The sequence below is a fragment of the Bubalus kerabau genome, chromosome 18 (genome assembly GCF_029407905.1).
Source record: "Bubalus kerabau isolate K-KA32 ecotype Philippines breed swamp buffalo chromosome 18, PCC_UOA_SB_1v2, whole genome shotgun sequence".
NCBI lineage: Eukaryota > Metazoa > Chordata > Mammalia > Artiodactyla > Bovidae > Bubalus > Bubalus kerabau.
The window spans coordinates 33,261,282-33,286,056 of NC_073641.1; the positions used below are offsets into that span (position 1 = coordinate 33,261,282).

Below are 24,775 nucleotides of genomic sequence, written 5' to 3' on the forward strand. Positions count from 1 at the left end.
TTGTCTTCTTCCCAAAACACTGGCCTCCTCCCAGGGCTGATGACTCTGACCTCCCTCTCTCTCTACCCTCAGCACCCCGTCTTTTTTTAGATTGTGAAGGTAAAGCAGGTGGTGGTTGATTTTAGAAAGGTTTTCTTTCACCAGTTTAGAAGCCACTGGTTACTTACTGGTAACTGCATTGCATACTTCAGGCTGTTTGTGGGCTGGATGCTGTTAATATGTACCTTCCATACCCCACCATGAGGGAGAATGAAGGCAGTGTGTGGGCCAGGTAGGTGAGTCTGCCGTGAGGCGCCCCCTAAGAATATCTGCAGTGGAATTAGCCTTAGAAAGTTGACACATACCAGAGCAGAGATAGAAAAAGTTAGTTGAAAGAATTAAGGCAATTAAGACTTGACTTTAACTTGATTGATTATACTGACTTGTTTAGAGAACTGAACTCTGGAAGGAGATGATCTGCCATGGACTTGTAAAAAGGAAAGCCATAGGTTCGAAGGCAAACAGTGTTGGATTAAGCACAGTCCACAGAAGAAGAGAGTTTAGGAGTAAATTTCAAGTATTCTAGTCTCATCAGCAAAGCAGGTCTTAAAGGGGCCTGGGTGAAGGCGATTGATGGTTTATGGCCTTGGCATATGTCCCCTCCTACAGGGAAGACCATTCTATTGAGAAATGGATAATTCATGTTTTCTTAACCCAATAGCATGAAAGAGCTTTCTTTCTAACATCTTCCCAATTCCGTTTACCAATCAATCGTCTGAGGATGACTTGACTTCCTGTGTGTAATCTAGAGGGTGAGGCACGTAGACTTTGAAGGTTGTGGTCCCTTTTGTACTATAACTAATAGGCTGGCATTCTGATTTTATGCATTATCAACTTGGTTAATGTGGTACACTCCTCAGAGGACTTACTTCTAGCAAGCTGATAAAAGAGGTCTGCTGAGCTCATGAACCAAGCACCAAACCTGTACTACGGTAAGATACCCCAAGCGTAATAAGTGCTGTCCTAGGAGAAGTTACCTACCTTTCCTTATTTGATATCTACCACTTCACTCTAACTTTGAGTACAATTATGTTTTTGTACATAGAATGGTGGAAGGAGTATGGGTTTTGCATCCTAAGACCCGAGTTTTTTGTTGCTTTTTTTTTTTTTTAGTATTTGTTTATTTGACTTTGTTGCATCTTAGTTACAGCACTCAGGATCTTTCACTGTGGTGCACAGGCTCTCTAGTTGAGGTGCACGTGCTTAGTTATTCCGAGCCATGTGGGATCTTAGTTCCCAAACCAAGGATTGAACCTGCATCCCCTGAATTGCAGGGCGGATTCTTAACCACTGGGTCACCAGGGAAGTCGCTAGACCTAGGTTTTAATCCCAGCTTGTTACTTTGTAATAAACTTGCAACAAGCTACCTAACCACTCAGTGCCTCAATCTCCAAATTTGTAATTTGGGGGTTATTCAGTGGGGTTAAATGAAGGGAGAGTAGATGCTCAATAAATTCTCTTTACAGATGTTGACAAGGGTGCTACAGACTGCCCTCAAGATCACAGTGTGGGAAGGAAGTTCCATTGAACTTACTCCTTTTCTTCCCAATAACACAGAGAAAAATGTTTAACCCTGATCCATTAACACTCCTTTTACCTGAAAAATCTAGCTCAAGGGAGATCTCACTGTTATCATAATTTCCACTTATTTTTATCATTCTTGATTAAAGCTGCAGCTCCTGCATATATAGCCGATGGATCCCTTTTCCTGAAATTTCCTCCCCACTCCTCTCCTTCCTGCCCTCTGGTCTGCAACCTAGATAGCCTCTTAGTTCTTCAAAACTCAGCTTGGACACATGGGGCTTTTGTTTCCTATTTTGAGGCCAGTTCCTCCCTGTGCATCACTCTACCTCCAGAGCTTCATATGTTATCTCCTTCTTATCCTCCAGGTGTCACTGTTTCAGAGAGAGATCTTTCCTAACCACTTTGACTGCTTTCCCATCCGACAGCCAGTGTCTGTCTCATTACTCTGCATTATTTTCTTCATAGTATTATCATTACCTGATGATACTGCAACTTATTTTCTCACATAATGTTTAGTCTCCACAAACCAAACTTGACTGTGTTAGATATTGTGTCTGTCTTGTTTAGCACACAGAATCCCCTGAGCCTAGAACAGAACCTGGCACACAGTTGTGCTCAGTAAAGACTCCTGAATGTGATAAATGAATGAACATCACCTGCTCTGGAAAGCCTGCCTTAACCACCGGGATTGACTAGATATTTCTGTGGACCTCCATTGTTGTTTGGGCATGCTTTTTTTTTTGCCGTGCTGCACAGCATGCAGGATCTTAGTTCCCCAATCAGGGATCAAACCCACGTCCCCTGCAGACTGCCAGGAAAGTCCTTGGGCATGCTTCTTTATGTAGCACTTGAACTGTAGTATTATAATTATTAATTATGCTATTTTAAAAATATTTTTCAGGATTCTCAAATGGTACTAACCCTTTCAGAGGTGAGAAGAGTAAGAAGTAAAACCCTGGAGGGGAGTAGTGTTGGAAACAGGAATGGCTTTTGTGGGTGGGAGTGCTAAATCAGTAGGGTTCTCAATCAAGTTCTCATGAGGGGTGGTCAGATGGTTCTGGTGAGAGGAGAATCTCTGGCTGTAGCAGCAGAATTGCTGTTGTCAGTCTGTCAGACTGTGAGTCTACAGTCAGGTAGGGACTAGGCCCTAAGCCTCCCTCAGCTTCTTAAGTCATGTAGAAGGATTATCTCTACAGGTGCCTCATGCCATGCAGAGGAAAGAAGACAGCTGAAACTCTGGCTGGCACTGTTGAGGAGTTTTGCTGCAAAAGGGGCTGAATGAGCCTAGTAGTGGGCTGCTGAGTGCATACTACTGGGTAGGGTATAAATGAAAGTGAGCTCTGGGATTTTGCAGCACGAGACAATACCAAGGCCAAGTCCTATTCATCTAAGGGAGGCCAGTACAAGAACGCACAGCTAGGACTGAGCCCTCTTCTGATGTAGAACAACCTGGTGAGCCCTGGCAATTGCCATCTTGCCAAGCAAAAGGGCTTCAAGAGATAGAGCCCTGATAGGGAACTGACTTTTGAACTGACAAAATATTTAAGTGAGATAAAGCTGCTTAAAGCTGAAGAGACAGAGATACCTTTAACTGAAAAATCCAAAGATTCCTTCTATTCCATCCTCTCCTGACCTTTATCTAGTGAGACAGTGGCTGGAAACCTAGCCCTTTATTTTTCTCTCCTTCACTCTTTAGACTATAAACAGTTTAATGACAGAATCTGTCTTTCAATTGTATCTTTCTACTGTAGCTCATTGGGGGTCATAAGTGGAGTTGCATGTGTAGTTTTTCATTTTCTAGCAGCCAAGCAAAAAACTAAGAGTAAACAGGTGAAGTTAATTTAATAATAATTTTTATTTAACACAATATAACTAAAGTATCATTACAACAAGTAATCAATATAAAAATTATTAGTGAGAGTTCCTTTTTTGTACTAAGTTTTTAAAACTTGGTGTTTATTTCACACTTACAGTACAGCTCAGCTCACTTTGGACTAGCACTCTTCAAGTGCTCACAAGCTATGTATAGGTAGCACTTGCCTTATCGGACAGCATAGGTCTAGCACAATTCGTGACACAGAGTAAAAAGTAAATGCTTGCTCAAGAGATGAATTTATAATACTAAATGTTATCATTACATTGTTGACTAAAAGAAAAATTCAGAACCTAAAACTTGAGCATGCATGAGTCTGAGTTACTTCAGTTGTGTCCAGCTCTTTGCAACCCAGTGGACAGTAGCTCTCCAGGCTCCTCTGTCCATGGGATTCTCCAGGCAAGAATACTGCAGTGGGTTGCCATGCCCTCCTCCAGGGAATCTTCCCGACTCAGGGATTGAACCCCCACCTTTTATGTCTCCTGGATTGGTAGGCAGGTTCTTTACTGCTAGCACTACCTGGGAACACCATAAAAGTTGAGAGTTATATTTTATTTGGTAGGAATTTTTAGGACTTTAATCCTGGGAGGCAGCATCTTAAGAAACCCTGAGAAAACTGCTCTGAGGCATCAATGGGGGAGCCAGGTTATACAGAAGTTTTGCAACAAAGACCATGTAGTTAGAACTTCCAAAGTTTACTGTTAAGAAAAACAGATATCCCAAGTTAAGGAAGTTAGGGCTTTTTTGTGTATGGGAAGATGCAAGAGTCTGGACTCACTGAAATTATTCCTCTGATATGCAAGCTCAGCAATCTCAGTATTCTGTATTTTTAAATTCTGAGTTTTCTCAGGGCTCACCATGGGGAGTGGCTGCAGTCACATGGCTACAGTTGGCAGGTATTCTTTCCTTCCTGAGTTCCTTCAGGGCTCACCAGCTCATGTATGGCAGTTGGCTCCAATCAGTGATTACTGCCACATCCTTTGTTTACTGATATGGCAGGCAATATTTCTTTTCTTGCTTCTTAAAGTTTGTTCCTTTCAAAGTAGGGAGGGCAGAACAATAAAGTATACTTTCCCTTTGCTATATATCATCTACAGTGATTTACCAACACTACTTGGCATTAAATTTAGAAACAATATAATTAAATATATATTAACAAGCTTAAAAATGCACATTCAAGTATGACATGCTTATGTCAAATTGTAGCTCAAAAATCCTTATACTTGCAACCAAAATAAATGTATGTATATTTTGTCCTCAGTTGCACGGATAGCTAATGTATATGTAGCCTGGTATAATCTACCATTATATTTCACAGAATCACAGAGACTTGTGTTTTAAAATTCAATTGACAAGTTCTATATTTAATTATTAACCTGTTTCATTGTCTATTGCTTGACTTCCCAATAATCAACAACCATGCTCACTTTGCTTAATTGGAGATTAAGTCAATCAAAAAGGCAGTCTGGGCTTTGTGGGAATTTCTTGTTGTGCAAAATAATCTTCAAGACTATTTAGCTAATTATTTCCTATTGTGTACTCCTGGAGTTGGAAACATTTGCTCTACTGCTAAAAATGTTTTTCTAAGGACAAAGCTGTCTTCTTTCTAGTGTCTGTCCTTATGTCTTTCAGTAAATTTTAGCATGTACAAAATGTTTAAATCCCATCCTCAAATTGCTATTGGTCACAATCAAGTGGTGTCTCTATCACCTAGTTACTTTATGAAGGTATCAGTGACATTGGTTCTGGAACAGAACGAATGTCATGAACAACATTATGGAGTATAACCATTATTGAGTGGTCCTCTCCCCCAAGTAACTTATGCCGCCACCACTCCACAGTGGTTCCATTGCCACTTTCCTGCTGAGAATGTCTCTTACTAGGTTATTATCTATAGTGGATAAGAAATTTCACATAACAGTAGTTGTGTGATGTATCGAATCATCAGTGACCCCTTATCAACAGCATTCCTGTGTCATAATGAAACTGAAGGGGAGACACAAACAACTCAGAAACTCTCATGGTTTCCCACCAAAGTACTACAGTTTCTCTATCTGAGGAGATGAGGCAGAGTCTTACTTAAGGCCATAATTATCCTCCTTTGGATTCTCCCAGTGTTTCAGTGTTTTCCTCCAGCTTGAATTGCTCCTCTCTCTTTCCTGGGGGAACTAGATGGTGCTTATCCTGTGGGTTTGCTATACTGAGAATTATGAGACCCCTTCCTTCTTTCAACAACCTTTTATTCAGCAACTACCACATATCAAGCTCAGCAGATACAGTGGAGAATGGGCCAGGTGGAGCCACTTTCCTCAGAGTTTATGATATGGGCTAGCAAAAATCCAAGAATTAGGACAAACTCCCTGCTTAGGCAAGGCCCCTTACCCTCCTCACTGGTGTCTAATCCCAAACCAACATGCTTTTAGGTTTAGTTCGTTTGTATAGAGGTTACAATATTATTTACAAATCTGGTATTTAGAATAAGTTTACAAATTCTTGGTGATGTATTATGCTCCAGCTTGTATGTGGGCACGCCTGGCTGCTCTAGGAAACTAGAAAACGTTAAGATTGAATTTAAATCAAGTATTTTAGAAATCTTACAGGTGAAGCCTAGCTCTGGTTGCTAGGCAACCTGACGGACTCTCCAGCAGGGACCAACTTGCCTCCCACACTAGACCACCTCTCCCCAGTGGTGGGACGCGGAGGCCTCATTGGTTCTCATCTCCTCTCGCTGAGCTTCAATTGGCCGGAGAACCTCTCACTCCGCTCCCGTTGGCTCTCGCCGTGTCTCGCCGCTCTGTCATTGGTAGGCCGGCTCTCGGGCCACCATACGTCACTCTCTCACCCCATTTTCTCTGCCCTCCGGCTTTGTCCCCGCCCCTTCCCCCGTCCTTCCAGCCACGAGGGAAAACCTCCAGCTAGTGCTTCCTCTAGTTTCCTTCGGATTGGTTGAAGCCCGACTAGGGGGCGGGCACTCCGGCTTTCCTCTGCCGGCCACGATTGGCTGCTGGGGCCACTGTCCCGCCTCTCACCGACTCCCGGCCTTGCCGGAGTCTGGTGGGTCCGCGGCTATAAAGCTAGTGGCGGAGGGGAGGTGGCTCGCACTACCCCTTCGTTGGTCGTTCACTTTCTACGGCCACCGCCCGGTCATATTTGGGTGAGTGTCCCGAGTGGAGGAGGCAACCCGGGCTGCTGAGGCCTCGCGGGCAGGGTGAGGGCACGACGGATTGGTGTCCTTGATTAGGCCCGAAGGAGCTCCGGCTCCGTCCGGGTCAGGGCTAAGGTTTGGACCTGGACTTGGAGGATAGGGCGTCGGGAGCGGGGGCCGTGCATGGGCTTCCCCTGCCAGGGACCTGAGGCCGACCGCGGTGGGTCCTGGAGGACGGGGGCATTAATGTGGGCAGGCGAGTCGCAGAGGGGAGAAGGAGAGAGGGTATTGAGGGTAGGCTTCTGATGACATGGTCAGGAGCTGGAGGTGCCAGGGGAGTGGCTGTGACCACCTTGAGGGGATGGGGGTGGGTACATGAGGGGGACGAGAAAGGAGCTGGCCTGCTAGGGTGTTCCTGGAGCCTTGGCTTGAGGGTGGACGCCGAAGGATGCGGAGGATCACACTTGGAGCCTTGCAGGTTGGCAGGGGGTGTGTCGTCTTGCCACTTAAAGAGAGTGAGTGGGAGGAAGGGAGGTGGGCAGCGTTGCTCTTCTTCCCTAGCTTAGGTGCGAGAAAGCATCACAACCGCGGTTTAACCTGGCTGAGTACTTCAGACTCTAGACTGCTTCGGTCTGTGCTTGCTTCCAATATCACAGGTTCCTGCCTCCCACCTTCCTGCCTCCATATTTTTTAAACCCATATATATATGTCTCCTCCGTGTTCTGAAAGTCCGTGTCTCCTGCTAATATTAATAGCTTCAGAACCAGCCTGACTTGTTATGATGATGTAATGGGCAGGCACGCATAGGGCTTCACACACAGTAGGCTTTGGGTTGAACCAAGGGCTTTTCAAAACTCGATATATGGAGTCTGAAAAACGTGTGAACTGCCTTGACCAGTGGTAGAGAAGGCATTATGCTGACCCACCCTGGGGGAGGGTTTTGGACAACAGGTAATGTGAGGCTGTCCCTGTTGGTTACACTTGCCCGGCGGCCTTGGTTTAGGGCATCACAGGCTTCTTCGCTCACCTCTGCATCAACTCTTCCCTCAGACTGATGCTCTTGCCAACCTGCTGCACCTGAGATGTTCTAGCCGCCGCTGAGTAAGATTTGCTCTATTTCAGGGATGAATTATGAAAAACAATGGAACGATAAATGAGAAGATTAAGACACAGGAAGGGCTAGTAAGCAGATTTTTCCTTCTGAGGTGGAGTTTAGACTTCTTTGCACAGATTTCTGTTAGAAGGCTAACTGAAAGTCCTTATCCTGTATCTGGGCCAAATGGTTCTTTGCAGCTTGAGATATCCAAGCAGTTTGTGGTTTTTATTTTTTAAATTTGAGTTATTTTTTTGTGCGGATGAGGAGGGCAGGGATAGCAGATCTTATGGAAAAGGAGAAAGACTTTATTTTCTGTGTGTCTAAACTTTGCAGGTCTCTCTCCTAAGTTTGTAAATTTGCACGTAAATCAGTTCCAGTGTAGTTCAGTTCAATTCTAGTTTAGTAAGTAACCCCAGTTCTCGGAAGGTGTTTCAGATGGGGTGAGTTATACGGATATTATGTTTGGGGCCATAGAAGTCCACGTCATTTGTTGAACTAATCCTGGGCCTTTGTTTTTTCTTTTCTTTTTTTTTTTTTTTTAATATTTCTCCAGAGTGCTTTTATATCTTGTTTCTCTTAACTGAGGGATTGATTTTGAGATTTACTTATTTTTTTTTTTTGATTGATGTTTTAGATAGCTATTCTCACGGGAAATGCAAAACCCTGATTTTGGTGTAATATGTGTTTCCTGGGGACCCTAGCATTATTTAAAACAGCAATCCAGTAGAACTGAATGCAGGAGATGCATTGGGGCTGTGGATGGAGGAGTTTAATGGGCTATATATGAGAATCTTTAGTTTCATTTGAAAAAGAAAATAGTCCTAATTTTATGTTGGGTTTATTAAAATCAAGCATCATAGGATGTGATATTATGTTTCTCAAGACAGTTGTATAGATTAAAAACATTATCCAATCTAATGGGAAGGCGATAGGACTCAGTTCTTAGTAATGTAGTCATCCTAATGCTTGGCTTGTGATAGTGCCCGCTTGCTGCTTGTTAACCGAGTGTAGTGAGAGCAGTAGAGGAGCTAGTCTTTCAGAGCTTACAGGCTTCATCTTTGGAAGGCATGGACCTGGAGGGGTGTGCATTTGGGAATGACATAAGGCCAACAAGTGTTCTCTTCTGATTCCATATGAATTCCTTACATTTTTCAGGGAATAATTGAAACTTACCATTTGCTTTGAAGAGCAGCAGAGAAAAGCCTTTTTTTTTTTTTTTTTTTTTAAACTTCTGGACTCCATTTGGGGCCGCAGCTCATCTTAAAAGGATAGTGAAAAGAATTCACTGATGAGGGTTCCTGCTGTAACTACTTGAATTTAAAAGATTTTTCCTCTAGTTATTATAACTCCAAATTCAGTCACTCAAAAATGCAATTGTGTGCCCTTTACTCCAGCATCTCAAAGGGATTTTAAAAGAATCAAATTATAGCCCTTCTCCCAACAGGAGTCTAAGTATTCCAAATGCTTAAGAAAACTGCCAGAAACGAGCTTTCCGCTGACAGTAGACTCTGAAGGCTTCAGTGTCATTGTGAATGCAGGGCCTGATTAGAAAGCTAGAGGAAACCTTCCTGGAAGAGGGAGCCTAGAACAGGACCTTGAAATACGAGTAGAGTAACTGATAAGCAGACCAGTACCTCTGGGGGGAGGCAGGGTGTCTGTATTTTTTTCTTAGAGAACTAGACCAGAGTTGTACAGATGTGAGTGAGGCTTTCCTAACAGTAGTTTTGCTTGCTGGCCCTCCTAAGGAGGAAAGGTTGCCAGCTCATTCTCAGTTAAGAAGGATTCCTGGATATCTTTCCTGTAATGGTGAAAAGGATCAGCAGGTAACTGCGTGTGGTTTATTGTGTACCAGAATATGTACGGGGTGAACTTCTCTGACCACCTCTTTGAATCTGTGCTAACAAGGGAGCCAGAGGAGGAACTCAGAACACTGAATAAACCCCAGGAGAAAGTTGGTTAGCCCTAGGCAGTCTCATTCTCCAGGTGTGTGTGTGCTAGTCACTCAAGTCGTGTCCAACTTTTTGTGAACCCATAGAATCCAGGCCTCCAGGCCCTCTTTCCATGGGATTCCCCAGGCAAGAATACTGGAGTGGGTTGCCATTTCCTTTTCCATCTTCAGGTTTAATCTCTGCCAAACTCAAAATGCCTATGATTTATTAACTGCCTCCTGAGCCATACCGCTTGCCTCTATCGCTTGCTCTGAAGAGACCTGTTAGAAATAAGCTGATAACCTGCTTGAGCCTTTGGCACTGCTGTTTTTGTCCAGGTAGAGAAGCCTCCTAGCAGCTGCAGAGGAGAATGGAAAGCTGCGGGGTTGAGGGGAGGTCCCTTTCGTATTGATTCTTTCCCAAAGCCGTATTTGCGGCCTCCATTTCCTGTCTACTCCAGGCCTCTACTTCTCCTGAGAACTTGAGTAGCTGGGCAGTCCTGTGCGGTTCTTTTATCTTCTGTGTCTTTCCTCGCTTTCTCTTGTGCACTGAGTTCACTCCCTCCCTTCTCCCTGCTGCTTGCTCTATGCCTTCCCACCTAAGCTCCCTCCCTGATGAAAATAATCAAAATTGAAAGAAGAAATATTGGCAGTTCAGGAGAAATTCCCTTGATTAAAATAGTGTCAAATGCATATACATACGTGGTTTCAAGAAGAAATATTAAGTTATTTAAATAGTTTCAACATTTTTCAGAGAAGAGGGATCATGCTCCCCCCCACTAGTCTCCATGGAAAGCTCAATTTGCAGATTACAAAAGCATAATTTGAGGTAATCAAGAACACAAAATTAGTTCTTTTCTCATTGTATATAGTATCCTGTCATCAGGTTTTTGGAATACAGTAGTCTTATCTTTCACTTTTCACGTTCATGCACTGGAGAAGGAAATGGGAACCCACTCCAGTGTTCTTGCCTGGAGAATCCCGGGGACGGCGGAGCCTGGTGGGCTGCCGTCTCTGGGGTCGCACAGAGTCGGACACTACTGAAGCGACTTAGCAGCAGCAGCAGCAGTCTTATCTTTTCCGATAAAACTCAGAATCTATTTAAGGTGGGGGGAGATTAATGAAGTAAAAGGAACTAAGTCTATAAGCTCTTAAATGATCTAATTATGTGAAAGCAGTAAAGCTTTACTGAATAGCATCTGAGAGTACTCTCCAGTTAATCAGGCAAGGGCAGATGCTGTATTTGCCAACAATTAAATAGAGCACAAAGGTAATTGTGTTTGCGTCCAGCAGGAACTGTTCCAAGTAACAACCCTTCAAAGTAAATGGACAGAGGAAAATGCTCCAAGGTCACTTTCCATTTTGTTTCCACATAATTTAGATGATGATAAAGCTTAATGATCCTTGGTCTTGATATCAAATATCTACCTTTTTAACCCAAGCTCTAAGAGGAAAATCACTTTCTAAAAGGTTGGGGTAGGTGAAAGTGACCATGTTGAAAACCAGGAGCATAAGATTAAATAAATGAAGGTAATTAGCTCCTGCTAGAAAGATTTGTTTTTGTTTGAAAAATACTAAGAACTAAGATAATAATCAGTGTATTGGTGCTTTATATTTTTTACATATTTTATTTTCTCAAGCATCCTTTACAATGAACCTGGAGGGCAGGTATTAGCTCCATTTTACAGATGAGGAAATTGAAGCTCAGAAAGGCACAGACTGTCATTAAAGTCACAAGCTCCTAAGTGCAGAGCAAGCTCTTGAACGTGTAAGTCTCTTTACTCTAGGAGATATCAACTCATTACCAGGACTGAAACTACCACTGTAAGAGATAATAAAATAAGGAGAAAAAGTTTTATAATCTTTCAGTTTAGTTCAGTTCAGTCGCTCATTCGTGTCCGACTCTTTGCGACCCCATGAATTGCAGCACACCAGGCCTCTCTGTCCATCACCAACTCCCAGAGTTCACCCAAACTCACGTCCATCAAGTCAGTGATGCCATCCAGCCATCCCATCCTCTGTCGTCCCCTTCTCCTCCTGCCCCCAATCCCTCCCAGCATCAGGGTCTTTTCCAGTGAGTCAGCTCTTCGCGTGAGGTGGCCAAAGTACTGGAGTTTCAGCTTTAGCATCATTCCTTCCAAAGAACACCCAGGGCTGATCTCCTTCAGAATGGACTGGTTGGATCTCCTTGCAGTCCAAGGGACTCTCAAGAGTCTTCTCCAACACCACAGTTCAGAATCATCAATTCTTCAGCACTCAGCTTTCTTCACAGTCCAACTCTCACATCCATACATGACCACAGGAAAAACTATAGCCTTGACTAGATGGACCTTTGTTGGCAAAGTAATGTCTCTGCTTTTCAATATGCTATCTAGGTTGGTCATAACTTTTCTTCCAAGGAGTAAGCGTCTTTTAATTTCATGGCTGCAGTCACCATCTGCAGTGATTTTAGAGCCCCAAAAAATAAAGTCTGACACTGTTTCCCTATCTATTTGCCATGAAGTGATGGGACCGGATGCCATGATCTTCGTTTTCTGAATGTTGAGCTTTAAGCCAACTTTTTCACTCTCCTCTTTCACTTTCATCAAGAGGCTTTTGAGTTCCTCTTCACTTTCTGCCATAAGGGTGGTGTCATCTGCATATCTGAGGTTATTGATATTTCTCCCGGCAATCTTGATTCCAGCTTGTGTTTCTTCCAGTCCAGCGTTTCTCATGATGTACTCTGCATAGAAGTGAAATAAGCAGGGTGACAATATACAGCCTTGACGTACTCCTTTTCCTATTTGGAACCAGTCTGTTGTTCCATGTCCAGTTCTAACTGTTGCTTCCTGACCTGCATAGAGGTTTCTCAAGAGGCAGATCAGGTGGTCTGGTATTCCCATCTCTTTGAGAATTTTCTACAGTTTATTGTAATCCACACAGTCAAAGGCTTTGGCATAGTCAATAAAGCAGAAATAGATGTTTTTCTGGAACTTGCTTGCTTTTTCGATGATCCATTGGATGTTGGCAATGTGATCTCTGGTTCCTCTGCCTTTTCTAAAACCAGCTTGAACATCTGGAAGTTCACAGTTCATGTATTGCTGAAGCCTAGCTTGGAGAATTTTGAGCATTACTTTACTAGCGTGTGAGATGAGTACAATTGTGCGGTAGTTTGAGCATTCTTTGGCATTGCCTTTCTTTGGGATTGTTTTTTTTTCCTTAAGCAAAGTCAAATTCTGTTCTATATAATGTAATTGGATCAGGAAATGTTTATTTTAACTTACTTTGAATTGCAGTCATTATTTGATATATGACTTTAAAAAAGGTTCTTATTTGAAATTCCTAGTGCCTGAAGGAGGAGACAGAGTGACAGACCTGGAGACTGCAGTTCTTTATCCCTCACACAGGTATGGCATCCTGTCATGCTGCTAAAGGAGAGTTTTCCTCTCTAATGGAAGGGGGAATTTTAATTTTTATGCTAGGACAAATAACCATTGTGTGCACTATACATTCTTAAAACCCATTATAGAATTTTATCTTTTAAATATTGATTAATGCCATAATGCTTCAGAAGACTAATTTTGTGTTTATTAGACTAATGTTTAAAATCTAGAAACTAATTTTCAAAATTAGTGTTCGCTCATAAGAGGACATAAATGTAGATAATAAAATGTAATCCTATAAACTGCTTAATCAGAAACAGTCACAGGTATGCACGTGTACCAATAGTGCATGTTGAATTACAGCCTCAAAAGATAACCATCTGGGCTACGGATGAATGCTTACAATTACGTGAGACTGGACAGTAGTTATAAATGTGTTTGAACCAATAATCTAATTATTTGCAGCTATTGCTTTCTTCTGTAATGATGGAGCTCCTCTTATGATTCTGCTTTTTTATGCTTTGGCTTTATGATTTCTTATGATTGTTACTAATTTTAGATTAGAAGGCTAGTAGGATTTCATTTATTCAACATCCAGCTTCTAGCCTATGCCAAGCGTTGGGCTGGAGACTAGGAACACAAAGATGAACAAGGTAACACTTCTTGCTTTCCAGAAGCTCCTTGTGCAATGCAAGGAAGAGGCTTGGAATAGTTTTAAATAGCATCTTATCAAAGGTCAGATGTGCATTTTAGAAAGGTGATCCTAGGACAGGGGAAGGATGGAGGCAGAGAGCTCAGGAGGCTGGCATCATGGTCCTGGGAACTGATGCCGAAGTCCCTCCCTAATGAGCCCTGAGGAGCTAGGTCTGCCCTTATATCAGCATCCTTAGCTGATTTGCCTGCTTTTTTGCCTTTTTTTTTTTTTTTCCTTTTGCTTTTCCCATCTGTCTGTCATTCACAAACTTAAAAGATTCTCAGCGGATCATATTGGTCCATCTTGTGTCCTGCTAGGCAGGAAGCTTTCAGAAATTGTTCACAAGGAAGTGGAACCTGGAGCTCCTCCTGTCCACCAGAGGGGGTGAGCTTTCACTTTAGGACAGAATGAGTCGTCTTCTGGTCTTTGTTGGAAGATAGCTTTGCAAGGTTCACAGAGTTCTGTGGTAAAAGTGTATTTTTCTCCTTCTTTGTAAAGAAGAAATTTTAAATGAAAATTTACATCTTTTTATTTAAAATCTCAAATCTTTAGCTGGCCTTTTTTTTTCCTCTAGTTTATGTCTGGCCTATATCAGAGGACATCTGAGAGGACGACATAAGAGCACAACTTAATAGAATAAAGTAAAGATTTTAGACCAGAAACTATATCAATCTTTTTGTTGTTTTAAATGCCATGAAGCCAATTACTTTCTGAATTAATATTCCTCTCTTTTTCTACTTTTCTCACTCTCCCTCAGTTTCAACCAAAAGGTAAATATTTTCAAATTAGATGGTGTTTTACCAAGACTTCCATTGTGGCTCAGCTGGTTAAGAATCTGCCTGCAATGTGGGAGAGCCGGGTTTGATCCCTGGGTTGGGAAGATCCCCTGGAGAAGGGAAAGGCTACCCACTCCAGTATTCTGGCCTGGAGAATTCCATGGACTGTATAGTCCATGGGGTTGCAAAGAGTCAGACACAACTGAGCAACTTAGACGTCACTAACTTACCAAGAATGTAATGAAAATACTTTGGCTATCAAAAATCCTCAGAGAATGAGCAATGTTGACTGAAGTAGACAATGTAAAAAATTTTCCACACCAAAGTCTGAGTCATGATTCACTTCATGATTCACTTTGACTGGTATGGATTAATTTAGTTTAGCTACATTTTTTCCCCCCGAAGTGAAACAAGTCACTTGTTTAACTCTCAGTTCAGTTCAGTCGCTCAGTCATGTCTGACTCTTTGTGATCCCATGAATCGCAGCACATCAGGCCTCCCTGTACCTCATCAACTCCCGGAGTTTACTCAAACTCATGTCCATCAAGTTGGTGATGCCATCCAGCCATCTCATCCTCTGTCATCCCCTTCTCCTCCTGCCCCCAATCCCTCCCAGCATCAAGGTCTTTTCCAATGAGTCAACTCTTCACATAAGGTGGCCAAAGTACTGGAGTTTCAGCTTTAGCATCAGTCTTTCCAAAGAACACCCAGGACTGATCTTCTTTAGGAGGGACTGGTTGGATCTCCTTGCAGTCCAAGGGACTCTCAAGAGTCTTCTCAACACCACAGTTCAAAAGCATCAATTCTTCGGCGCTCAACTTTCTTCGCAGTCCAACTCTCAACATCCATACATGACCACTGGAAAAACCATAGCCTTGACTAGATGGACCTTTGTTGGCAAAGTAATGTCTCTGCTTTTCAATATGCTATCTAGGTTGGTCATAACTTTCCTTCCAAGGAATATGCATCTTTTAATTTCATGGCTGCAGTCACCATCTGTAGCGATTTTAGATCCCCCCAAAATAAAGTCTGACACTGTTTCCACTGTTTCCCTATCTATTTGCCATGAAGTGATGGGACCGGATGCCATGATCTTCGTTTTCTGAATGTTGAGCTTTAAACCAACTTTTTCATTCTCCTCTTTCACTTTCATCAAGAGGCTTTTTAGTTCCTCTTCACTTTCTGCCATAAAGGTGGTGTCATCTGCATATCTGAGGTTATTGATATGTCTCCCGGCAATCTTGATTCCAGCTTGTGCTTCTTCCAGCCCAGCGTTTCTCATGATGTACTCTGCATAGAAGTGAAATAAGCAGGGTGACAATATACAGCCTTGACGTACTCCTTTTCCTATTTGGAACCAGTCTGTTGTTCCATGTCCAGTTCTAACTGTTGCTTCCTGACCTGCATAGAGGTTTCTCAAGAGGCAGGTCAGGTGGTCTGGTATTCCCATCTCTTTGAGAATTTTCTACAGTTTATTGTAATCCACACAGTCAAAGGCTTTGGCATAGTCAATAAAGCAGATATAGATGTTTTTCTGGAACTCTCTTGCTTTTTCAATGATCCAGCGGATGTTGGCAATTTGATCTCTGGTTCCTCTGCCTTTTCTAAAACTAGCTTGAACATCTGGAAGTTCATGGTTCACGTATTGCTGAAGCCTGGCTTGGAGAATTTTGAGCATTACTTTACTAGCGTGTGAGATGAGTGCAATTGTGCGGTAGGTTGAGCATTCTTTGGCATTGCCTTTCTTTGGGATTGGAATGAAAACTGACCTTTTCCAGTCCTGTGGCCACTGCTGAGTTTTCCAAATTTGCTGGCATATTGAGTGCAGCACTTTCACAGCATCATCTTTCAGGATTTAAAATAGCTCCACTGGAATTCCATCACCTCCACTAGCTTTGTTTGTAGTGATGCTTTCTAAGGCCCACTTGACTTCACATTCCAGGATGTCTGGCTCTAGGTGAGTGATCACACCATTGTGATTATCTGGGTCATGAAGATCTTTTTTGTACAGTTCTTCTGTGTATTCTTGCCACCTCTTCTTAATCTCATCTGCTTCTGTTAGGTCCATACCATTTCTGTCCTTTATTGAGCCTATCTTTGCATGAAATGTTCCCTTGGTATCTCTAATTTTCGTGAAGAGATCTCTAGTCTTTCCCATTCTGTTGTTTTCCTCTATTTCTTTGCATTGATCGCTGAGGAAGGCTTTCTTATCTTTCTTTGCTCTTCTTTGGAACTCTGCATTCAGATGCTTATCTCTTTCCTTTTCTCCTTTGCTTTTCACTTCTCTTCTTTTCACAGCTATTTGTAAGGCCTCCCCAGACAGCCATCTTGCTTTTTTGCATTTCTTTTCCATGGGGATGGTCTTGATCCCTGTCTCCTGGACAATGTCAGGAACCTTAGTCCATAGTTCATCAGGCACTCTGTCTATCAGATCTAGTCCCTTAAATCTATTTCTCGCTTCTACTGTATAATCAGAAGGGGTTTGATTTAGGTCATAGCTGAATGGTCTAGTGGTTTTCCCTAGTTTCTTCAATTTAAGTCTGAATTTGGCAATAAGGAGTTCATGATCTGAGCCACAGTCAGCTCCTGGTCTTGTTTTTGCTGACTGTATAGAGCTTCTCCCCATCTTTGGCTGCAAAGAGTATAATCAGTCTGATTTTGGTGTTGACCATCTGGTGATGTCCATGTGTAGAGTCTTCTCTTGTGTTGTTGGAAGAGGGTGTTTGCTATGACCAGTGTGTTCTCTTGGCAAAACTCTATTAGCCTTTGCCCTGCTTCATTCTGTACTCCAAGGCCAAATTTGCCTGTTACTCCAGGTGTTTCTTGACTTCCTACTTTTGCATTCCAGTCCTCTGTAATGAAAAGGACATCTTTTTTGGGTGTTACTTCTAAAAGGTCTTGTAGGTCTTCATAGAACCATTCAACTTCAGCTTCTTCAGGGTTACTGGTTGGGGTATAGGCTTGGATTACCGTGATATTGAATGGTTTGCCTTGGAAATGAACAGAGATCATTCTGTCATTTTTGAGATTGCATCCAAGTACTGCATTTCAGACTCTTTTGTTGACCGTAATGGCTACTCCATTTCTTCTAAGGGATTCCTGCCCACAGTAGTAGATATAATGGTCATCTGAGTTAAATTCACCCATTCCAGTCCATTTTAGTTTGCTGATTCCCAGAATGTCCATGTTCACTCTTGCCATCTCCTGTTGACCACTTCCAATTTGCCTTGATTCATGGACCTAACATTCCAGGTTCCTATGCAATATTGCTCTTTATAGCATTGGACCTTGCTTCTATCACCAGTCACATCCACAACTAGGTATTGTTTTTACTTTGGCTCCATCCCTTCATTCTTTTTGGAGTTATTTCTCCACTGATCTCCAGTAGCATATTGGGCATCTACCGATCTGGGGAGTTCCTCTTTCAGTATCCTATCATTTTGCCTTTTCATACTGTTCATGGGGTTCTCAAGGCAAGAATACTGAAGTATTAGGCTTAATAATAGAGTTAAACCTTATTTAGTAAGTACCATATAATAAGAACTAATCAGAGCTGATTTGATTATGATAAACATAGATTAATTCTGGAATTAGAGCTTTGCTTTATGGCGTAAACTGGTTCATATCTTCAGATTATATGTATTTTTCCACTTTATTTCCAACAGCACTGCAAGGTATTGGACCAGGCAGGGAAAATTATATTGTCCTCATCATGTTTAGAGCAGTTTGAAGCGCTGAAAAGAATGTGAAGGGTACCTTGGGGAAAGGCTGGAAAAGTGGTTAATCCTACTGCCTCTGTTTTGGTGCTTTAAAGGGTAGCATATAGGAGGGGTTCTTTTTATAAGTATATGGGCTGCTTTTTGTTTTTAACACTAGTTTTAGAGTTCTTTTCTGTGGACTATGCAGATGACTTAAACATATTTTATTATAAACTTAGAATATGCCTTGTGACACATTAGATAGTCCCTTTAGGTCTTCATTTAAACCTCAGTGTAGCCGAGTTTAGATTATCATAAAATCAATGGGTTTGCCTATAAGAGGGAAGAGATGGGACAAAGTGGAGAGGTGCTTCTCTGCTCACTTTAGTGTATCTGCCAGTGAGTGATTCTGTCAAGAAATACAACAGTGGAGGCTAGAAATCTGGGAGTTATCTACCCTAAATATTTCATCCTTTTCCTACCATCTAGTCAATCACAATTTCTGCCAGTTTTTTGTTTCCAAAATTTTCTGAAGCTGCTCCTTTTCTCTTCATGCAGTAATTGCTCTGTTTCATGAGCTATATCTCATTGGGCTTCCATATCAACTTCCTAACTCAGATCCATTCTCCACATAGCACTAGTGACTGTGTAAAATGGGGACTCACACTTTTCTGGCTGTGACCCTCAGTAAGCAATCCACGTTGTATTGCAACCCAGAATACGTGTGAATAATTAAAACAAAATTTTCATGAAAAATTCTTGGCATTTACTATGTGCCATGCAATCTGATATTTTGTTCTTTTCTATTTTGTTTTAAAAAGATGTCGTTTGACGCTCACTAAATTGATTCCAGAATTGGAAAAAGATTGATCTGGACCCTAATGTAACCATATTGTTTAAAACTCTTTTGATGGCTTCTCTCTGCCTTCATGATGATACTGAAGTGCGCTAACATCGCATGCCAGAACCTTTATGACTCAACCCTTAGCTAGCTCTCCTGACCCACTACTTGCCTGATCTACTCATTGGGCTCACATTGCACTTCAGTAAATTAATGTAACTTTCCGTGGTTCCTTGTGGTGTGCCTTTGTTTATGTTGTCCATCCTGTGAAAACTACTACCATCTGCTTCTGCAGAGCTTTACTAATTATTCCAACTCATTCCTAAGACTCGACCAAGAAGCCTTTCTTCTCGTTCCTTCCCCAGTTGGGTTAGGTAGTTCTCCTAACAGAATGAGATGGACTGTCTCTATCGTTTCACCTGTTTATTGTTATATTTGTAGCTTACTATCACACAAGACAGTGAATATTAGAAAGGGCAAGGGTTACCTCCTATTAAACTTATCCCGAATGTTTGGCATTTAACATGTTGTCATTGTTTGGATGGGTGAAAAAATGTAAATAAGATTCTTTTATTTAGAAGGAAGATTCAACTGGTGTCCCTTAAGGCCTTTAACTTAAAATTTTGTGACTGTATTTCCAGGTGCTTAGTTTTCAGCTTTTAATACACTCATATCTTGATAACCTACAGGCTAAGGGTAGATCTCATGATTTAAGGACAGCTTCTCTGCTTGAGATATTTTCTCAAGATTTCAATAATTAACAACTCACTATGGTATAGCCTGTGATTTCATTATCGCCAATACTCCACCTGTGTTGGCAGACTGGCAGAAGAAAAATGACATAAATACAGGATCTGCCTTTTGCAAGTGGCAGCAGCGGCGAGAGTGTGGGGCTTTGGCTCTCACTCAGCAGCCAAGGTGCAGCCTCAGTAGGAGTGTGTGCTCATGGGGTCTGAATAGTAACCATCTTCCCCACTTTTGCTCCTGTAGCCTGGCCAACGGAGTGGTAACCATTGCTCTATGTTAAAATCCTCATCCTTGTTAGAAACATTTTGAGTAATTTCTCTTTTTCTGATTGAAATAACCTCTAAAGAAATTGAGGCTCTGATAGGTTATGTGACTTGCCCATAGGTCATAGCAACACCCTTGAGTGGCTAGCACATTTTCTTTTCACTATTGGTAAATGAATCTAAACACTACTGAACGTTGGTGTGGCAACAGTGCAACTTTTAAAGGCCCTTTTTTTAAAAAAGGGATTATTTTAAGAGGTGTTGTCTAAGATGCCATGCAAATAATATGTGGATTATGGTACCAGTTTTCAGATTTGGATCAGTTGTTTTCTTTTGCCTGATGTAGAAGCGAAATGATAATCTTGTGATCTCATGATCATTTATCACCTGTACACTAGCTGTGAAATGTACAGAATATTGACTTTTGTCCTGTTATGGGTCTGGGACTTGTCTTTGCTTAAAATTGTAATCATCTGGGTTCTAGATGGTGGGGTGGGGGTGGAGGTTACTTTGGAAGGCTGAGATTTTAATAGCAGGGGCCTTGAATAGAGTGCCATGGCAGACTTGACAGTGTGGCCTTTCTAGGTATTGGGATTGTTTAGATCAATAAAGAATGCAATACTGTTTGACCTAATTAAAACTGTTAGTACGTAACAGGTTTAGTTTAGTATCTTAGTTTAACTAAAACTGTTAGTATGTAAAGTCCCATAAAGTCAATAGCTGTGAATAATCCATATATGAAAATGAATGAATGATTTAAATTTTTAGAGTGGCCAGGAATAGATCATATACTTGAGTTCTGATCTGTGGGCCATGTTACTAAATTCTCATTTTAGCTTATAGTTCTTTATAACATAGATGAGTCTTATTTGAGTTTTCTTTACCTCTAATAATCATACTTTAAAGATACCTAGTTTTGAATAACTTGTAAGTCTTTCTAAAAGATAACTTTAAATAATATTGGAGTCAATAACTTTGCTCATACTATCATTGCTACCTCCACATATTAAAATTGACTGTCCTAAGAATATACTAAATTTAGAAATTAATATCAATGTTGATTTCTCAAGTTTGAACTTGACAGTCTACAACCTATAATCTAAAACAATGTTTTGTTTTGTTTTTTCTATTTTTCTTTCTAAAGTTCTTTCACCATGCCTGGGTCGCTTCCTTTGAATGCAGAAGCCTGCTGGCCCAAAGATGTGGGAATTGTTGCCCTTGAGATCTATTTTCCTTCTCAATATGTTGATCAAGCAGAGTTGGAAAAATACGATGGTGTAGATGCTGGAAAGTATACTATTGGCTTGGGCCAAGCCAAGATGGGCTTCTGCACAGATAGAGAAGATATCAACTCTCTGTGCATGACTGTGGTCCAGAATCTTATGGAGAGAAATAGCCTTTCTTATGACTGCATTGGGCGGCTAGAAGTTGGGACGGAGACAATCATCGACAAATCAAAGTCAGTGAAGACGAATTTGATGCAGCTCTTTGAGGAGTCTGGGAATACGGATATAGAAGGAATAGACACAACTAATGCATGCTATGGAGGCACAGCCGCTGTCTTTAATGCTGTTAACTGGATTGAGTCCAGCTCTTGGGATGGTATGTTGCATATTTTCCCAAAGAAACTATCCTTGAGGAGGAATAGGCCTAAATACCATTTGCAGACTTTTACCAGTTATGCTTGTTTGAATGTGTTCAGAAAGATAGCTATGACTTTCAACATATTTGCTTTAGAAATTAGTTCTCTTTATCATGTAGGATAAAATTATCTATCAAAATTTAGTCAGAATTTTTTTTTTCTTTACCAAAGATGGGAAAATATGATACATTCTGGGAAAATACAATACTTTCAGTTTGTATGTATGATAGTTAGGGTGTCAATCACCTTCTTGTATACTAACAAATAATATTTTTCAGGACGGTATGCCCTGGTAGTTGCAGGGGATATTGCTGTATACGCCACAGGAAATGCCAGACCTACAGGTGGAGTTGGAGCCGTTGCTATGCTAATTGGGCCTAATGCACCTTTAATTTTTGAACGAGGTGAGTGTTCGGGAAGTATTTTTTTTTAACTTGCACAATATGCTGAGAAATTTAAAAATTAGAAGCTTGTACTTGGTGTTCATTAAATGCAGGCACTACCTGCTAAGAGCTTTATGTGTATTATCATATTTAGTCTTCATAGCAATCCTATGACATAAGTGATGTCATCCCCATTTTACAAAGGAGTAAAATGGGTTTAAGTAGGGTTGCTAACAACTGGGAGAAGTAACTTGCCCATAGTCATGTAGTAATTTGTTTTCAATTCAGAGCAATTGTGATCTCCCAGTTAGGTGTATGAAACTTGCATAAAATGTTGCATATCAAGAGGCTTAGGCCTGTCCATGGCTATTGTTAGGTTTCACTTCAATCACATACTCATTTCACCTTGTGATTTCTATTCTGCAAGTGATGAGTTGACTAGATTTAAGAAAAGTTCCCAGATAATGCAATTTGCTTACTGACATAACATCAGGAAGCAGAGTTACATGGACCTCTTGCTTTTTTGTTCTAATAGGACTTCGTGGGACACATATGCAACATGCCTATGACTTTTACAAGCCTGATATGCTTTCTGAATATCCTATAGTAGATGGAAAACTGTCCATACAGTGCTACCTCAGTGCATTAGACCGCTGCTATTCTGTCTACCGCAAGAAGATCCGTGCCCGGTGGCAGAAAGGTGGGTTTTATCAGTTTTCCTTGGTTTTGCTATCTGTCGAGGGCAGTGTAATGTACTCAGTGTCTTTAGTGAGAAACTGCTTCGTGGGCATCCTTCATTAGTGTTTTCCTTTAACCATTGCTTCCTCACCCACCAAATAGCATAGTTTTCCCGCAGTTTCTGGTAATGTATAATTTAAGAGAACAGGTAAACTTTGCAAATGAAGTTTATTTCTATAAAAATACTTAGGATGACTTAACCCAGTAAGCAGAGAAGGCAATGGCACCCCACTCCAGTACTCTTGCCTGGAAAATCCCATGGACGGAGGAGCCTGGTAGGCTGCAGACCATGGGGTCGCGAAGAGTCGGACACGACTGAGCGACTTCACTTTCACTTTTCACTTTCATGCATTGGAGAAGGAAATGGCAACCCACTCCAGTGTTCTTGCCTGGAGAATCCCAGGGACGGGGGAGCCTGGTGGGCTGCTGTCTCTGGGGTCGCACAGAGTCGGACACGACTGAAGCGACTTAGCAGCAGCAGCAGCAACCCAGTAAAAATATCAAAAGTAAGGTAAAAAAAGAAAGTAACTTGAATTTGGTACATATTCTAAAAGAGGTAGACAGTTGCAAACAAATTTTAATTTGCAACTGTGATCCGAAGAAAACTAATGAAAATAAATTACCAAAGTGACCCCCACCTCCCCACATAGTCTTTTTGTACTTGAGCTGTGAATTCATGGGCTTCCCTTGTGGCTCAGCTTATACAGAATCTGCCTGCAATGCAGGAGACCTGGGTGCGATCCCTGGGTTGGGAAGATCCCTTGGAGAAGGGAAAGGCTACCTACTCCAGTATTCTGGCCTGGAGAATTCTATGGACTGTATGTATAGTCCATGGGGTCGCAAAGAGTTGGACACGACTGGGCAACTTTCACTTCACTTCTGTGAATTCATATTTGCTCTTTTAGTGTCATCATCAATCTCTGTCTTTAACCCTGAGAAAGTGCTTGAGATACTGAGAAGGACAGTATTTGAATTAAAACCATGAAAGCACACAGTATTATATAAAGTATGCTTTTTCCATAGTCCAGCTTTGCTTTATAGGGTTTGTGAGACAGGGTTAAAAATAAGATTCAATAACCGATATTAGAAAACATAGTGGCTTTAGATAAGAAGCATTCTTGAAGTATGTAATATATACTGTTTACCAGTATTTAACAGTACAGTGATTTTCTAACATTTATTAGAATCTGCAGTAAGAAATAGACTTTGCATTGTTATGTGCAGTTAAATGGAAACTAATGTCATCAAATTTTTTTGCCCATGCTGCAAGTTATACAGTTTACTCTTTTCTACTCTTTTTCATTCAGACAAAAAAACAACCTCTTAATTTATTAAGATTAAAAAAAAAAAAAAAAAAAAACTGGCCTTGATCCATTAAATTGATTACACAGCCCTCTAATGGATTGTGATAGTTTAGTTTGAAAACCAATAATAGTGTATGTTGTTTGATTTCTGGATGTCTTTTTGACACAAATTTTAAACCATGGAGATATTTCATTATATAGTATATATTTTTTATTGCTACTTAAAGATATAAAGACATCCCAACCATGTTCTAAAATCAGACTTCAAAAGTTAGTGGCTTAAATGGATTTCATAATTTCTTTGGATTTCTCTTTCAGAGGGAAATGATAGAGATTTCACCTTGAATGATTTTGGTTTCATGATATTCCACTCACCCTATTGTAAACTGGTTCAGAAATCTCTAGCTCGAATGTTGCTGAATGACTTCCTTAATGACCAGAACAGAGATAAAAATAGTATCTACAGCGGCCTAGAAGCCTTTGGGTAAGAGGAATTATGGTTTTTCTCCCTTCTATGTGAGAGTATTTTTTTTATATTGGTTAAACCGCTATTTATACAGACATGAAAATTTTAGAGTCAAAAAGTCATCTTGTCTAACCTATTTAATCAGTGAAGAAACCAAGTTCAGAGAGGTGGTCGCTCACCTATATGAATTCTTTAGTCTTTTCTATTCAGGTTTTCTTATTAACTCCTTTTAGATCTGTTCCTGTTGTCACCTTGGT

General features: G+C 41.1%; 1 protein-coding gene and 1 long non-coding RNA gene across 6 annotated transcripts in view; one reads left to right on the forward strand and one right to left on the reverse strand.

Annotated features, from left to right (window-relative positions):
• The first annotated feature begins 907 nt into the window (after positions 1 to 907).
• The window catches only part of HMGCS1 (3-hydroxy-3-methylglutaryl-CoA synthase 1), a 30,095-nt gene continuing 6,227 nt past the window's right edge, over positions 908 to 24,775 (forward strand). The window contains exons 1-6 of one of the 5 annotated variants that reach the window (XM_055554441.1): positions 908 to 971; positions 12,930 to 12,990; positions 21,130 to 21,587; positions 21,906 to 22,031; positions 22,546 to 22,710; positions 24,371 to 24,536. In XM_055554441.1, the coding sequence (XP_055410416.1) occupies positions 944 to 971; positions 12,930 to 12,990; positions 21,130 to 21,587; positions 21,906 to 22,031; positions 22,546 to 22,710; positions 24,371 to 24,536 (1,004 nt within the window). In that variant the 5' untranslated portion in view covers positions 908 to 943. Of the gene's footprint in view, positions 972 to 6,448; positions 6,591 to 12,929; positions 12,991 to 21,129; positions 21,588 to 21,905; positions 22,032 to 22,545; positions 22,711 to 24,370; positions 24,537 to 24,775 lie in introns of those variants that run through there. The other 4 variants (XM_055554442.1, XM_055554443.1, XM_055554445.1 and 1 more) reach the window with 4 other exon arrangements.
• On the reverse strand, positions 3,431 to 6,250 carry LOC129632766 (uncharacterized). The gene is made up of 3 exons (XR_008704660.1): positions 6,035 to 6,250; positions 4,294 to 4,470; positions 3,431 to 3,955 (listed from the first exon to the last, which is right to left on the reverse strand). It is a non-coding gene; the product is annotated as an uncharacterized LOC129632766 (long non-coding RNA).